This window comes from Myotis brandtii, unplaced genomic scaffold (genome assembly GCF_000412655.1).
Source record: "Myotis brandtii unplaced genomic scaffold, ASM41265v1 scaffold329, whole genome shotgun sequence".
Taxonomy (NCBI): Eukaryota; Metazoa; Chordata; class Mammalia; order Chiroptera; family Vespertilionidae; genus Myotis; species Myotis brandtii.
The window spans coordinates 1,445,506-1,462,315 of NW_005362676.1; the positions used below are offsets into that span (position 1 = coordinate 1,445,506).

The window sequence follows — 16,810 nt, forward strand, 5'->3', positions numbered from 1 at the left end:
AGGAAACCGGTCCTGGTGACTCACCCTGCACTTCTGTTGGGCGCAGCCCCCACGTGCTGTCACAGAAAACAAAGTCCCCCGGAGGTTTATCTCCTCCCGGAGGAGGCGAGTCAGCAGCGAGAGGTGGCAGAGGAGGGAGGCCATGCGCTCCTTCGGGGCCCGGGTCAGCTGGGCATGGCAGACAGGGGGCCGGGGGCACCCGCTCCCAGGATGGAGGCTCTGGGGGGCCCTGCAGGGGCGAGGCCCCCACACCGTGATGCCACACTGGCCAGATCAGTCCCAGCCCCCGTTGCCCTGGGGTTGGTGGCCACGGGGGAGGTGGCGCTCCTGCAGGAATGGGGAGGGGTAGACAAGTTACAGTAGATGCTATGTGAAAATCTCCATGGTGACGCCGAGCTGGGCGTTCCGCGGGAAGCCTGGGGGGCTTGGCACATGCCCGGGTTGCAGGCTGGACCCCCAGGGTGGGGCTTCGAGGAATGGGGAGGGGTAGACAAGTTACAGCAGACAGTGGCGCGGGATTTCCGGGGCGCTATGTGAAAATCTCCATGGTGACGCTGAGCTGGGCGTTCAGCGGGAAGCCTGGGGGGCTTGGCACGTGCCCGGGTTGCAGGCTGGACCCCCAGGGTGGGGCTTGGTGGCCCCGGGAGGTGTCTAGTGCACAGCCTGCCCAGCCATCCAGGGCCCTGACGCCAGCCCCAGCTCTCCATCTGCGTGGCGGTAATTATGTCACAAGAGAGGGGTTCCCACTCTCGGCACGGGCCTCTGGGAGAACCTCTTGAAACGCTTAAGAAAATGGGACCAGCCCGGCCGGCGTGGCTCAGCGGTGGAGCATCGACCCCAGGAACCAGGAGGTTAAGGTTCGATTCCAGGAGGCAGAGGAACCTGGTGAAACGCTTAAGAAAATGGGACCAGCCCGGCCGGCCGGCGTGGCTCAGCGGTGGAGCATCGACCCCAGGAACCAGGAGGTTAAGGTTCGATTCCAGGAGGCAGCCAGTTCATGATTATCTCTCATCATTGATGTTTCTCTCTCTCTCTCTCCCTCTCCTTTCCTCTCTGAAATCAATAAAATATATATATATATTTCTTAAAAAAGGAAATTGCTGTGTTGTCCAGCTGCCTGCCTAACAGTTGAGCCTGGCAGGGTGAAGACAGCCGTAGTGGGAACACCAGGCTCCTGGAGGGAGGCCCTGGGGAGGGGCTGTGGCTGAGTGTGTGCTGGGTAAGGGCTGGTCCCCAGGACCTGGAAGCCAGGTCTGAGACCGAGAGACTTCAAGGTCAGGAGGCCCCTCTTGACGGCTCCTAGACCGTTGGGACTTGGGATTGGGCTCAGTTGCCCCTGACCACAGCCGACCACAGCCTCTCATAGAGGTTTCGGTTCCTCACAGAACCAGGCTGGAGCAGACAAGGCTGGGTGGCCGTGGGAGGGGCACGGGGGAGCCAGGCTCCTTGGAGCTGCGGGCGCTGCCATCCTCAGGCACCCCATGGCCACCCCTGGCCGGGCCTCACTTCTGCATGGAGGCAGGAGGAGCAGGAAGAGCAGGAGACAGGGTGGTGACCATGTCTGGAGCCGGTCCTTCCCCTGAAGCCGGCACGCTGCCACGTGCCACTCACTGGTGAACTCGATCACATGAGGGGCCAGCTGCTGGGGAAGCTGGGAAGTGGGGCGGCCTGCAACCAAGTCCAGATGGTGAGGCGGAGGGGGGAGGGGGCTGGTTCCCAGGCTGGTACCTGCCCTGGCACCTCTCCTTGGCCACTCTACAGTGGGGTGACTCACACCACCAAGGGCTTTACAGGTCACAACAGGGCCTCCTGGTCCTCCCTGCCCCATGCCCTGGCCCTTTATAAAGCCCAGGACACTTCCCAAGAGGCTGTGCCATTAAGAGAGAGGCCCTGAGGGACACATCCCTGTGCCCAGAGCCTTGGTGTCTGTGACATTCTCTGACCACCCACTGGTGCTTTTAAGAATCAAATGAGGCCCGGCCGGTGTGGCTCAGTGGTTGAGCACTGACTTATGAACCAGGAGGTCACGGTTCGATTCCTGGTCAGGGCACATGCCCAGGTTGCAGGATCGATCCCCAGTAGGGGGTGTGCAGGAGGCAGCCGATCCACGATTCTCTCTCATCATAGATGTTTCTATCTCCCTCTCCCTTCCTCTCTGAAATCAATAAAAATTAAACAACTTAAAATAAAAAAGAATCACATGAGGACAGGACTGTGGGAAGAATGGAAGGGGTGAAGCCTGGCAGACATGGCAGGCGCTCAACCCTGACTTGCTTTCTCCGTGTTTCTCATACTCACTCAATTCAGGCCTCCTCCCCCTGCACCCAGGATCTGCAGCCTCGTCCTCCTCACTTCTGTTGCTCCCAGTGGGCGCTGGTGTCCCCCTCGAGCAGTTCCTGGACCCTCTGGGCTGGGGTCTCTGTCCCCACAGCCTCCGCCCTGCCTATCGGCCCAGCCTCCATGCTTGGCGTGATGGGGGGGTGGGGCGCCGTGTCCTGGGCTGTGTGGCGTCCGACCTTGGCCGCCTGTGGGCCTTTCTCGGTCAGCACTTTCTTACCTGTCAAGAGGAGATAATAACGTTACCTCCACTCAGGCAGGGCCGGGAGGGAAGGCAAACAAAAGTCCCAGCGCTTGGCCAACCTAAACAGCCCTGGAAATGCTTCGTAATCAAAACGCTTTTTCCCCCTTTTGAAAGCAGAAATGGAGGGAGGATGTAGAGGGCCGAGAGAGGGCAATGCGGTCACAGCTGAGGGGGCGGGGTGCAGAGAGGACGAGGGAGAGCAGGGCCTTTCCCACAGGCACTTTGCAGGGGGCTGGGAGGTGCATCTGAGGGGACTGCTGGCTGAGGGTGAGTGGCCAAGTCTACCTGGTCCTGGATGATTCCCAGCCCTCCCTCCACCTGTCAATCAGCCAGTGGGGACACGCCCAGCACACTGTGGGGAATGAGACCCTCCAGGGGACCCTGCCGCACCTTCAGACACAGAGAAGGAAGGAGACCGTGGCAGGTAAACGTCTCCCTCCCAGGGCTCCGCCCCTGAGGGAATCCTTCTTTCTTTCTTTTTTAAAAAAATATTTTTTATTGATTTCAGAGACAGGAAGGGAGAGGAAGGGAGAAATAGAAACATCCACGATGAGAGAGAATCATGGATCGGCTGCCTCCTGCACACCCCATACTGGGGATGGAGCCCGCAACCCCAGGGCATGTGCCCTGACTGGGGATCCAACTCTGACCTCCTGGTTCCTGGGTCGATGCTCAACCACTGAGCCACACCAGCCGGGCAGGGGATCTTCCTTGATTGACAGTTTCACACAAATAGGACCGCATCCCTCCACACCCCGCTCGGCACTCCTGGGAGCCCCTCCTCTGTTCTCTGCAAGCTGGTGGCCCTGCCACCAGGCTGGGAGGGATCGAGCCGATGGAAAGGACAGGACGGGCTGGGAAATCTGGAAGGCGGATGTCGGTTGAGACCGAGGCTTTCCTCAGGGTTCACGATGGCAGCGTGTCGGAGGAGGCACCGCCAGGACAACGCTGCCGGCCAAGCCCAGGAGACGGCCCTTCATGGGGACTGTGGGCGCCTTCCTTTGCTATTCGCTCGGGTCCTGCTGAAGGTGCTCCACGCAGGGCGGGGGCCTCAGGGGGCTCCCCTCTGAGACTCCCAGGCCTCTGCAGGGGCAGGAACCCTCCCCTCGCCTTCAGTGCCTCCTGATTTCCCGCCTGCCGCCCCAGGGCTGAGCGGGGTTGGGCGAGGCGCGGTGGGACGCACCACTCCTGGGATTTGGCCCCGAGGCCCAGACAGGCCTGGGTGCCGTCCGCCGCCCAGCTCTGCCCGCTGTGGAGGCCACGTCTGCTAATGAGCCAGTTGCCAAGGAGCAGCTCCCAGCAGCTGCCCCGGCCCGGCCAGGTGTGTATGGCCCGGGGCGGGCAGACAGCTGGGCAGGCCGAGCGCCACTTGTAAAGGGTAATAACCCGGTGCGGCAGCATAATCGCCCCTTCCCGGCAGGCAGACGTGATCTCATTAGCGATCACACAGGAAGGAGGTCAGGGGAGGTCTCCCTGCTCCCTCGGGTGGGGGAGGCGCTCAAAGCCAGGGAGGGGCCGCCATCTACTCCAGGTACAGATGGGACCAAACTCTGAGTGTGGAGGGGTAGGCACAGAGACTGGGCATCTTGGCAGAGAAGATGGACTCGTGGGCAGTGCTCCCTGGGCTGGGAGGCCCGTGCCTGGCTCCTCCCAGGCCACGCTTACGTCCATCCACATGCTGGAGCTCAGACTATCTCCCCTCCTACGGGGGCCAGATGAGCCCCCCTCTGCTGGGAAGAGCTCTGGTCCAGGCCCTCCTGTCCCCCCCTCTCTTCTCTCTGAGCTCCTGTCCTTCTGTCACCTGCACCCCCAGGGTTGGAGGAAAGAGCTCCCACCGCCTGATAGCACAGGGGAGGCCTCTGAGCTGCAGGTTCCATGGTTGGCCCTGGGCTAGATGGTGGCCAGTGCCTGCTGCGGGGCCCAATTCTAGTCTCCTCGCCTCTTTCATCCTTCCCAGGGGTTAGTAACCTGTTTTGGAGATCCTGGTGGGAGCTGTTCCCCAGAAAAATATCCATGCCAATAAAATGTTCTCAATATCAAGAGTCCATGGGTTCTCTGAAGTCCATCCAGGGATCTTCCATGGCTTCCCTGGTGTCCATCAGCATCATCTGGGGCTTGTCAAAAAGACAGATGTCCAGCCCGGCTGGCGTGGCTCAGTGGTTGAGCGTCGACCCATGAACCAGGAGGTCACGGTTCGATTCCCGGTCAGGGCCCATGCCTGGGTTGTGGGCTCCATCCCCAGTAGGGGGCGTGCAGGAGGCAGCCGATCCATGATTCTCTCTCATCATTGATGTTTCTATCCCTTTCTCTTTCTCCCTACTTCTCTCTCTAAAGTCAATAAAAAGTCTTTCTTTAAAAAAGTTAAAAAAAAACTACGTAAGTTTTCCCAAGGAGGAGTCTGGGAAATATCCAACCAAATCAACGTAGGGCGATGCTACTTCTTCTTCTGCCACCGATGGCGTCAAGCATTGGCTGCCTTGCGATGGGATGGGATTCCACCTGCTCTCCTCCATGATGCCTCCACTGGGGACTCTCCCAGGGGAAGGGTCATCACAGGTAGATGTTGTCACGAGGCCCCTGGCTTTCCCTCCCAGGCTAGGGCGGCTGTGTGGGTTTTCATCGCCATGCCTCTGTGTTAGCTGGTTTGAATTGGGAATGCTAATCTGATTGACTAGGTAACTTCTACTCTAATTACAGTGGTAGGGTTTGTTCTCAATCTATAACCACTTCATCTTCTGTCTCATTAATTGTGCAAAGGTCCTTATGAATATGCAGGTCGGGAAGAGAACAAGAGATGATCTGACCTCGGAGAAACGCAGATCAAGTAGGCATGCACGTCCCCAGCCTCCCGGGTCTTCTTCTCATGCAGATGCAAACATCTGTACGGCCCCAAATCAGGCTGGAGCCAGCTCGGATACAGCCTCTGATGAACAACAGAGGTTTAATAAATCGCCGTGTGAGCTGCTTGCTGCCAATTTTCATGTCAATCAAAAAGTGGCTGTCAACCCAGCCAGAAACAGCCCACTGATGAAAAATTCTCAACAAGATCCATCATGGAAAAGAAAGGTTAAATGTCGCCTGGCTTGACTTGTACGAAAAACACTCGTTTTTTCGGGCAAATGGCCTTCTGAATACAGCTCACTTCTTTCCTTTTAGAAATATTGGTGAGCCCGGCCGGTGTGGCTCAGTGGTTGAGCGTTGACCTGTGAGCCAGGAGGTCACGGTTGGATTCCCGGTCAGGGCACATGCCCGGGTTGTGGGCTCCATCCCCAGTCAGATTTCTAAAGGCTATCTGTCTTGAAGAAGGCTCAGCTTCGTCATCCTCCAAGGGGAAGCCATGGACACTCTTACTTGGCCCAGTGAGTATTTAAGGGAATGTCCTGAAGGGGGCAGTTGGCCACCGAAGCACCCACTGTCCGGCTCAGCGATTTCATGCCCGGCGCCCAGGCTGTGGGAGCTGGTGGGAAGAGGTCACGGCTGGGGGAGGGACTGTTTTCCTGGCCAGGGCCGGGCGTGAGTTTTGGCTGCTAGCCTCTGACATCAGTTACTCATCTTTTCCATGCCAAGAGCCGGCGAGGAAGGGCATGCGTGATGAAGATGGCTGGGAGGGGGGGTCTTCCTCCAGTTGCCTTTTTCAGAAGCAGAAGAGGGGGATACGTGGTTATTGTTCCTTTTTTGTTGTTGTTGTTCACCCTCACTGGAGGATATTTTTCCATTGATTTTTAGAGAGAGTGGAAAGGAGGGGGAGAGACAGAGAGAGAGAGAGAAACTTCGATGTGAGAGAGATACATCGATTGGTTGCCTTCCGCACACACTGACCAGGGCCGGGGATCGAGCCTACAACTGTGGTATGATCCCTTGACCAGAATCAAACTCCGGACCCTTCAGTCGGGCCGATGCTCTAGCCACTGAGCCAAATGGGCCAGGGCGGCTGTTACTGCTTTTGATCTTTACATGTAGAGCAAATGACAGCAGGATCATTTGAATAGTTAATCAGCAGTTTTCACATTCCTTTTTGTAGTCAGGCTCCAGTGAGAGAACTCCTGGCAAAAAAAGATTGACTCCATGGATGCTTGGGTGATGGGAAAAAATAGTGACACAGATTTTCCACTGCAAGTCACAGATATGATCTAGCATTAGTCCAGGGAGATGCTTGGGAGCCGTGATAGTCAAGGGGGGCAAGACAAAAGGTGGCACGTGTCCACAAATGAGAAGTGTGTGTGTGGGGGGGAACGATGCTGAGTTCGGCAACAAAGATCAGGTGCCACCTCAAAGCCATGGCACCAGGGAGGGGGCCTCTCCTCCGAATGCTAAGTTAGGGGTTAAATTGTTCTTGTGAATCTTAATCAGCGATCTGGACCAACAGCTCCCGGGGGAGGCGGCATTCCCAGGGACTAGCCGAGTGTTTCACGAGCGTCTGGTGCCAGGCCCCCTCCTGCGACAGACACTGGGCCACCTCTCCCGCTGCCTTGGGTGACCCGTCCGAAGGCGACCTCTGAGGGGTGGGTTTGGAACCTTCTCTAAGACAGGAGGGTGAGCCCCGGCTGGTTGTTCAGTGGTTAGAGCGCCGGCCCTCGGGCTAGAGTCTCGGGTTCGATTTCCAGTCAAGGGCACGTATACTTGGGTTGCAGGTTCGATCCCCGGACCTGGTCGGGGCGTGTGCGGGAGGCAACCAGTTGATGTCTCTCTCTCTCTCTCACATCGATGTTTCTCTCTCTCTGTCTCTCCCCCTTCTCCCTCCCTTCTACTCTCTAAAGATCAATAGAAAAAATATCCTGGGATGAGGATTCAAAAAAAAAAAGAAGACAGGAGGTGCGGGAAGGAAGCAGAGCAGTGGCCACTGTACACCGCAGCCTGTACACAAACACACCCAGACACCCGGGAAAGGGCAGGCACGCCCAGGGATGCACTTCTGTGTCTGGCTGGACAACGCCCGTCCCCACGCTGGCCTCTGGGGAGTGAACAAAGGGCTTGGAGGTGGGGAAGGAGTGAAGTGTCACTCAATGCCACTTTGTCTTGGAAAAGAGGCCATGCATTTCCTGCTCCAAAAATGAATGTACTGATTATTATAAATACTTAAATGAACTTCACTAATGCACACAGCCCAACTCTAAACAAGAGACCCTTAGAACTTAGGGCATTAAACCTCATCCACCCTCTCTGGTCCCCAGCGTGACTCCCTCTCCCCCGACCCCCCTCCACACCCACAGTAGTGACAGCTCCCTCCCTTCCTGGGTTGGTTGTGCAGAGAGAAGGTGTCTCAGAGGACTCAGCCCGGAACTGTTCCTTTTCCTCAAGTCCTCACACCCCACCTTTTCCCTGGTGGTCAGCCGGAGGCAGCCGCACCCTCATTGCTTTCAGGAGAAGGAAAGTTCGAGAGAGAATAAAAAAACAAGAAACAGGCAATGTGCTTTAAAAAAAAATCCATGATGGCCCGGCCAGTGTGGGTCAGTGGTTGAGCATCAACCCATGAACCAGGAGGTCACGGTTTGATTCCTGGTCAAGGGCACATGCCCAGGTTGCGGGCTCGATCCCCAGTGGGAGGCCTGCAGGAAGCAGCCGATCCATGATTCTCTCTCACCATCGATGTTTCTCTCTCTCTCTCCCCCTCTCCCTTCCTCTCTGAAATTAATTTAAAAAATTTATGTTTTAAAAATGTATCGCTGAGACTCTGTGCAAGGGATGGAAAACCTCACTTCAAACAGACCTAGGCCAAAAAAAAAAAAATCATTTCCCTCATACATTTCTGTGTGGTGGGAATCTTTTATAGATGAGAAAATTGAGGCAGAATGTGGTTGGAACGCTTGCCCAGGCTCACAGGGCCGGTGACGGAGCTGGGAGGGAACCAGACGGCTTGGCACTCTCACCTGGGGCCAGCGGCGGTGACACCCCTGGGAGCTTGTTAAAAATGCAGAGCCTCAGGCCCCCCCCCCACCCCCCGGCTCCTGCTCAGGTTCCCCTTCGACTTCTAACAAGGTCCCAGGTGACTCACCATCTTGCTCTGGTTTGAGACGGGAGCCCCGGAGAACTGCTGATGTTCTATCTGGGTTTCTTGGTCCGTGCAGCTGACGTGCGGGAGCAAGGCTGGCTGGAGCCCTTTTGTTTCCTGATGTATATCTAGCACCTAGAACAGGGACGGGAGTCTAGTGTTTACTGAGTGAATGAATGGATGGACAAATGAATGAATGGACGAATGAATGAATGAATCTGGGTCCCTCTGATTTAGGTTCCAGGCTCAGAGCTGCCTTGTTGGAAGGTGGGAAGGGAGCGAAAGGTGCCTCTGGCCTGGGGATTACCCATGGTTTGGGATTATTCACTTCCCTCCTTAGTAGAAGTAACTAGCAGTGGCCCAGTGTTGGCTCACATCATAAAAACGCCTGAAATAGCCCGGCCGGTGTGGCTCAGTGGTTGAGCGTCAACCTATGAACCAGGAGGTCACAGTTCAATCCCTGTTCAAGGCACAAGCCTGGGTTGTGGGCTCCATCCCCAGTGAGGGGCATGCAGGAGGCAGCCGATCCATGATTCTCTCATCATTGATGTTTCTCTCTCTCTCTCTCTCCCTCTCCCTTCCTCTCTGAAATCAGTAAAAATATTTTAAAAAAACAACAGAAATGACTGAAATCTCCCAGGAAACAGCCTCTCTCCGGGGCCACGTTCCTCTTGTCCTCCCCTTTGTGTGTCAAACCTTCCTCACCTTGAGCCCTGGCTCTTTTTCTGCCCCTCACATGTCAGCCGCAGGGCACACACCTGGGGGGATTTCAGCCCGTTTTCCCAGCCTCTGTGGAGGTTTTATTTCTGTTCCGTGAAAAACCCTCAAAGGCGCCTCTCTGAGCTTTGACGGAGGCGTGGAGCATTGGGAACATTTAACGGGAATTGTTATGTGTGTTTTTGAGGAGGAATTATTCTCAGCCTGGTCTGGGTCTGGGACTGGCCCGAAGGAGACAGCCAGACACCCAGGTAGAAAGAGCTCCCCGCTGCTGCTCTGGGGAAAATCAAAGCGAAACCGGCCGCCCGCGCCCCCCACACGCCTGGCCTGACCCCGCCTTTCATGTGCAGTGGCCACGGGAGGAGAGGAGGCCCAGAACCAGCACAAACCCCCAAAGCAAAGGCTTCACATGAAACCGTTTCATGAGGACAATGCTCGCTCTTCTTTCAACTCGCCCTGAGAACAAACGGACGTCCTTTTTCGGGGGAGAGACTGGACTCGGGCTTTCATCCTCCGCGGCCTTTATTTTGGGTGCCTCTCCCCGGTACCTCCTCTCTTCATTTCAGATCTCACAGGCCGGGGGAGGACAGAAGTCGCCCACCCGCCCCAGGGGGGGAGCTATGGCCTGGGTGTGGGGACACTTGATCTTGGGGGTTTGGGGGATAAAGAAGGGTCTGCTTTTATCCGGGCAGCATGGGATAAGGTAAATCCAGAAAAATGGTTATGTCAGATGAAAACATTTTCCTTCCCTTCCCTTTTTTCAAAAAAGTAGCAAAAGCTCATTTCTGAAGTGACGTCTCATTCGGAGTTCTAATATATAAAACAGACAGGAACCGAGCCACCTGGTGGCAGTTGGGGTGCACGGATGGGGTTGGGGTGAGGGGCAGGGAGCCCGCCTGATTCCTCCTCTCGCCCCTCCATGGTGCCCCAGGGTTCCGGGAACCCCAGTTTGAGCATCATTTCGAAGGCCTACACCTCTCTAGACCTCATTCCGAAGCGGTGAATGGAGCTGTCAGCAGGAAGCCCGGCCCTCCAGGTGCCAAGGAGCCTGGTACAGGCCCCTGCAGACACCTGGGGCAGCATCACAGAGGGTGCTCCTAGGGGAGACAAAAGCTCAGCAAGCCAGGCCGACCTGCAGACCCGGGAAGGGTGGGTGCAGGCCTAGGGAGCGTGGGTGCAGGCCTGGGGAGGGAGGTGCAGGCCTGCAGAGGCCCCCTGGCAGCTGGGTTTTCAGTTCTCTGCATCCCTGCCACCCAGCTCCTCCCTGCTGCTCCCTCCCCCCCACACCCCCTGCAGCCTGACAGACACTCACACAGAGATGGCTGCTGTCTCAATGCCCCTCCCCCGTGCACACTAGGCCCCAGGCTGGCACACCCCGCAATTAGGGCTGCTGTTTCCCTGGCTCTCCAGCGCGCCTGCCTCGCCTCCCCGCTCTCCCAGGCTAATTGCTGGGTTCGCCCTTCACCGTTTCCCGTTCTCGCAGGAACATGAAGGCCCGGCCCCCTCAGCCCCGCGCTGGCTGCTTTAGGAGCTGCAGAGGAAAGGAAGAAAGAAAGAAACCAAGATGGTTTCGGCAAAGCACTTCTCTGAGCCTGGGAGAAGGGATCATTTGTGGGCCGGCCACCCACACTTACTTTAGGACCCGGGATTTTGTTAAAATGCAGACTCTGTGCCCTAGCTGGTGTGGTTCAGTGATAGAGCGTGAGCCCTTGGACTGAAGGGTCCTGAGTTCAATTCTGGTCAAGGGCACGTACCTCGGTTACAGGCTCAATCCCCAGCCCTGGTCTGGGAGCGTGCAGGAGGCAACTAATCGATGTGTCTCTCTCACATGATGTTTCTCTCTGTCTCTCCCCCTCCCTTCCACTCTCTCTAAAAATCAATGGAAAAATATCCTCGGGGGAGGATTAACAACAACAAAAAGTAACAATAAGAGTACAGCCTCTGGTCCACGGGCCCAGGGTGGGGGTCTGACCGGCTGCTGGTGACGGTCTGCGGGCCTCAGTGTGAGGATGAGGGGCGTGGGAAGAGCACGTGGACGTTGGGAAGCCAGGACTTGCTGGTCAACTTGGAGCAGGGCCTTCCTGGCTGTGGTGAGGACGGGAAAGGGGGTGGGCGTGATTCTACGCCAGGAAGCTGCCGCCAGGAGGCTCCGAGGAGCGATGGGGACCCTGGATCCTCGCTTCCCAACCTGCTGAGACAGGGTCCCTCTCTCTGAGAGAAGGTTCCTCTCGGTTCATTCAGAAATACTGACCGAGTGCCTATGGCCTGCCAGGCTCGGTGTAGGCCAGTGATGGCAAACCTATGACACGCGTGGTTGATTTTTCTTTGTTAAATGGCATTTAAATATATAAAATAAATATCAAAAATATAAGTCTTTGTTTTACTATGGTTGCAAAGATCAAAAAATTTCTATATGTGACACGGCACCAGAGTTAAGTTAGGGTTTTTCAAAATGCTGACACGCCGAGCTCAAAAGGTTCGCCATCACTGCCCCAGATATCGAGTAAACAGAACAGACCTGGTCACTCCCTCATGGAGCTTCCTTTCTACTGGGGGTGCGGTGGGAAGAGACGCAAAGGAAGACAAATCAGTAAAACCCAGAGTGCAGTTCTGGCAATAAATGCTGTGGAGAAAGACAAAGCAGGAGAGGTAGGCAGCGAATCCAGACAGGTGAGGAGGGGTGTGATTTTATTTAAAAAAATTATTTTTTTATTGATTTCAGAGAGGAAGGGAGAGAGAGAGAGAGAGAAACATCAGTGATGAGAGAGAATCATGGATGGGCTGCCTCCTGCACGCTCCCTACTCGGAATTGAGCCTGCAACCCGGGCATGTGCTCTGACCAGGAATCGAACCATGACCTCCAGGTTCAGAGGGCGATGCTCAATCACTGAGCCACGACGGCCGGGCAAGGGGGTGTGACTTTGAACACAGTGGCCCTGAGCCTATCTATCCGAGGGCTCCAGGGGGACTTTGAGAAGATGGCATATTTATGATCCACATAGAAACTCTTTATTAAAAAAGGGAAAGAGGTCATTTCTGAATGTATGAACCCCTCTGTGACGGGTCTTGCTCTTCCCTTGCTCGGCCCCTGGGAGCTGCACGGTGCCGCCATGGGGCACAGCGGGGGCAGTGGCAGTGGCAGACAGGAGACACACTCTGGGCTGGGAGCTCCGAACCAGCTGTGTCAGTCAGTGCGCCCACAGGGATCTGCCGTGGCCTAGCCCCTTGGCAACGGGGTACCTTCCTGGCCCCCCGCCCTGTTCTAGGGAAGGAAGATGGAGGTTGTTACAGGTCACAGACTCCATCCTGACCCCTCCAGAGAAAGTGACAACTCGCGGCTGTCGGCCCCCACAGCTTTACGGGGTCCCTGCCGTGGGAAGAGTTACCAGAAGCCCCCCCAAGCCTGGCAGGGGGCACTAGCAGGTTCTGCTCGGCAGGGACAGGTGTATTGAGCCACGGTTGTTCTCATTTTCCAAATTTTCCATTTCAACTGGCGTCCCGGGGGTTAAAGCTGCCCTTCACCTGGCAAAGGGGCCAGGCTGGTCTCCCCCTCCTTGCCAGGGCCTGCCCTGTGGGTGGCCTCTCGGTCTAACCCAGACAGAGGTGGGGGCGGAGGGAGAGAAACCGAGCCAGGAAGCGGCAGAAATAGCTTTCAGGGGGCGGAGGGCGTGGTGCCGCTGAAGGCCGCACACCCACGCTGGGCTGGGCGTTGCTGCTCCGTCCTCCCAGGCCAAGGGGATTTCTCAGACGCGGGCGCTTTCTTTCCCCAGGAGCCTGGGCGCAGGGAGGTCCCCACCCCATCTCAGCCTGTTTCCTTTCACTGTTCTCCACCTCACCGCTTGGGAGGGGACGGCAGCGTCCTGCTGGGGTGCCGCCTGAGAAGGTGGAATTGACCAGAAGGTTCTATTATTAGCCCATGTGGTGGCTTAGGGGAAAGAGAGAAGGACCCCAGAGAGCCGGGCGGGGTCCCCCTTGCCACGCACACTGTCCTGAGCAGGGTGATACCCACCTAGCTGGGCCCTGAGGATGAATCCAGGGCCCCCCATGGAGGTCCCTCCTCCTCATGTCTGGGAGATCACAGGCCCCTCCCTAACCTTTCCCAGGAGGGTGACCCCGCCTCAGTGTGTCCCCCTGCTTGACCCAGACCACGGGAGGGCTGGCAACCATCTCCCTAGCACTGGCTGGAGGGCTGGCACCTAGCGGGCACTCACTACCCGCCCGGGGAGCTGCTGTTTGGGGTCAAATCGGTTCTAGGGGTTCAGTGTGGGGTACAGGGTAGGTTGTTGGAGAAAACTCTGATCCTGCCTTTTGTTGTTGTTAATCTTCACCCAAGGATATTTTTCCATTGATTTTTTTAGGGAGAGTGGAAGAGAGAGGGAGAGACAGAGAGAAACATCGATGTAAGAGAAACACATCAATGGGTTGCCTCCTGCATGAGCCCCTACCCGGGCCTGGGCCGGGAGGAGCCTGCAACCAAGATACGTGCCCTTGACCCGAATTGAACCCGGGACCCTTTAATCTGTAGGCAGATGCTCTCTCCACTAAGTCAAACCTGCTAAGGCCAGTCCTGCCTTTTGATGCCGCATTAACCTGGTCCCCGGGCTCCCTCGGGTGGGACAACTGCCTTCTCGCCCATGTCTTGTCACCGGCTGCCACAGCCTCAATATCCTTATCCGACAAGTCGGGAAAGGCTGAGTCATACCTGTGTAGGGAGGCCGCTGAGGAAAGTGGCCCTTCCGGTCCATAGCATCGCCCAATGACACGGATTCGGAGCCACTGAGCCCACAGGGAGGTGACTTGCCCAAGGTCGCGTAGCCAGCGGGGAGCTGGTCACACTCCAGCAAGCCTGCAGGAAATAGAGGGGACGGAGCGGCATTGGTTTCCAGCCTCCCTCCAGGGGGAGTGGGCTGAAGTCGACCGCACCGCCCAGAAATCAATACGCAGGAGGCTGTTAAAAACCACCTCCCCATCGAGCCTGCCGCTGGCCAGGAGCCGAGGGATGCTCGTTCCGTGGCCTGCCCAGCCCGAGGGCACTGAGGGCTGGTCCCCACCAAGTGTGTGGGGTTCAGACAGACCAGGGGGAGGCAGGGCTGGGCCTGCAGGGTGACACACACACCTCTCAGCTCCCCACTTCGCGCTGTGCGTTGCTGGGGGGCCGCCACCTTCCCCTCGGACTTGGCTCAGGCAGAGCAAGGCCCAGGCGAGGGGCCAGACCCTCAGGCCAATTTGGCACTTGGCCTAAGCTACAAAATCCCAGCTCCCGCGGGCAGAGAGGGCGCTGCTAAAGCATTCCGGGCCTCATGGGGGCAGGGGAGCCACTGCCTCCACCCCGCCCTGCCATCCATCCGAGGCCCCATGGTGGGTGCCGGTGACTCAGGAAGTTCTGGTTTCTGTGAGATTCTTGAGACTCAGGCGACCTGATCCTGAAACAATGACAAGCCTTGGAACAAGGCTCCCCCATGGCAGGCCTGGCCCGGACGCAGCCGAACGGAAAATGATGCTGAGCGGGAAAGGTCAAGTGCCGGGCCTCCTGCAGCCCTGAGCAGGTGGCTGCTGGGCCAGAGGGCCACGTGGCATGGCCTGCGGGCACAGGTGAGCTGCGGTGACCCACAGATCAGCCTGGGCCCTCACTCTGACACGGAGCGGACGGCACCCAGCCTAGCCTGGCTGACGGGCGTGGCCCCACCACTGCCCAGGGCCCTCGGCCAGCAGCCATTTCAGGGTGTTCAAGTCAGACTTGCCCTGAGCCCCGGGCTGCCCCCAGATACAGATGCAGGAAAGGGAAGTGGAACCCAGGTGGCAGGAGGGAAGGCAGACCCCAGTCCCCGCACTGGGCGAGATGACGTTCCTCACTTAAGGAGCCACACTTATAAAGCCAGCACTAGCAGAGCCCTTCTTCTGCCAGGAAGTGCATTTGCTGTTACTCTTTGCATGAGCTCTGCCGTGTGAGTACCACTGGCCCCATTTTACAGGTCAGGAAACTGAGGCTTCCATGATCGTGTGGAGAGCAGGCTGCGATGCCCATCCACCTCTCCTGCCACCTGGGGAAGTTGCTCCCGCCCCTGCGGGCACAGCCCAGAAATAACAGGGGAGTTTGTGCCCCCAGGGGCCTCGCAGCCCCCAGGCATGGGAGCCTGGGGGTACATCCTCACTGGAAGCCTGGCTCCCTCATCTCTCCAGGGCCCAGCCGCTTGAGCCCATCGCTGGCAGCGGGAACCCCATGTCAGCCCTATTCATGGCCTTCCTCCCTCCCCATCTTCCTTCTCCACCCCTACCCTGTGCTTCCCGGAGTCACCTCACAAACAGATTACCCACAACCAAACCCTCGTCGTAGGGTCTGCTCTGGGGATGCCCACAGGAAGACAGAGAGAGGAATGGCACCCTCGGCAGGATGGTGGTGGTGGTGGTGATGGTGGTGGTGGTGATGGTGATGGTGGTGGTGGTGGTGGTGATGCTCAGACCACCAGGGTCCAATTCAGAGTCCGACAAGAACGAGGGAAGCCCCCGAAATGCACACGGACGACCTTCCACCTGCCGAAGGGGGCGCAGACGTGCGTGGAACTGCCGTGTTCAGGATGCTGTGGGCTCAGTAACCGGAAGTCCCGCTGAGAGTGGTCTAGGCTGGTGCCACGGGAGTCCCGGTGAGGGGCTGCAGGTGGGTTTGCCCGCGGCTCCTGCTCTGGCCCCTGTGGCTCCTCCGAGTGGCCCCCTCCCCCCGGGAGTGTAGCCGATGGTTATGACAGCTCTGGCCACACATCCACGCCAGACACTGTCCAGAGAGCATCGCTCCTGGGGGCTCATCCGGGGCCCTCGGCCAAGAGAGAGGACCGGGTGACCGTGAAGACAGCCTGGGTGCTTGCGATGGAAGGCACGAGAACTTCTTCCTCCACTCGAGTATCCCCGGGCTGAGGTTCCCATCAGCCTCCACCGGCTGCGAGCAAAGGCCAGGCGGTGACAAAAGCCATGGGCAGGCAGCAAAGTCACCCTCAGGGAAAAGCTCAGAAACAGCCGATCCTCTCACGACCTTTCTGGGGACGGGAACCACGGGCTGCGGTTTCACTGTGTGTCAACAGAACCAAGCCGTGTTACATGAGTAAACAGGCTAATTGGAGGAGCGGGTTTGAGCGGAAGCGTGTTCCGGGGCCTTCTCCAACGAGCTGGGTGTCCTGCGGTGTCCTGCCCACGGTGCCGCGGGCTCCTGGCTTTGGCCTGGCAGCTCGCATGTGTCCTTGGACGGCTGAGCTGGGGGCCAGGGCGGGAGCAGCCATTCAGGCTGGTGTGCAGGGTGCACAGGCTGCGCTGTCCTGGACACGCCCTTGCCTCCCCCTCGGGGAGGGTCCCGATGGCACAGGATACATTTCTCTCCCTTCCTCCATCCCAGCCAAGACTTTCAGGCCTCGGCTCCCCCTTTAAATAGTTTCCAGCTCCCTGTCCTCCCAGATTGAAAAATGCTTGGAAATGTGGGAGCCACTCAACCCTGGAGTCCTACGTCGCCACCTCCTCCTCCGTGCAGGGAACGCGTG

The 16,810-nt window shown here is 57.7% G+C and overlaps 1 protein-coding gene across 5 annotated transcripts in view; it reads right to left on the reverse strand.

The window, feature by feature from the left end:
- LOC102243281 (basic proline-rich protein-like) overlaps positions 1-16,810 on the reverse strand; it is a 43,010-nt gene that overhangs the window by 10,049 nt on the left and 16,151 nt on the right. For 2 of the 5 annotated variants that reach the window (XR_313854.2, XR_313855.2), the window contains exons 5-7: positions 13,990-14,133; positions 8,574-8,705; positions 2,299-2,557 (exon numbers count right to left, since the gene is read on the reverse strand). Coding sequence is in view for 1 of the 5 variants with exons in the window: in XM_014543614.1 (XP_014399100.1) it covers positions 25-327; positions 8,574-8,705; positions 13,990-14,133 (579 nt within the window). In the remaining 4 variants the exon portion in view is untranslated. Of the gene's footprint in view, positions 1-24; positions 328-2,298; positions 2,558-6,039; positions 6,211-8,573; positions 8,706-13,989; positions 14,134-16,810 lie in introns of those variants that run through there. The other 3 variants (XR_001363042.1, XM_014543614.1, XR_001363043.1) reach the window with 3 other exon arrangements.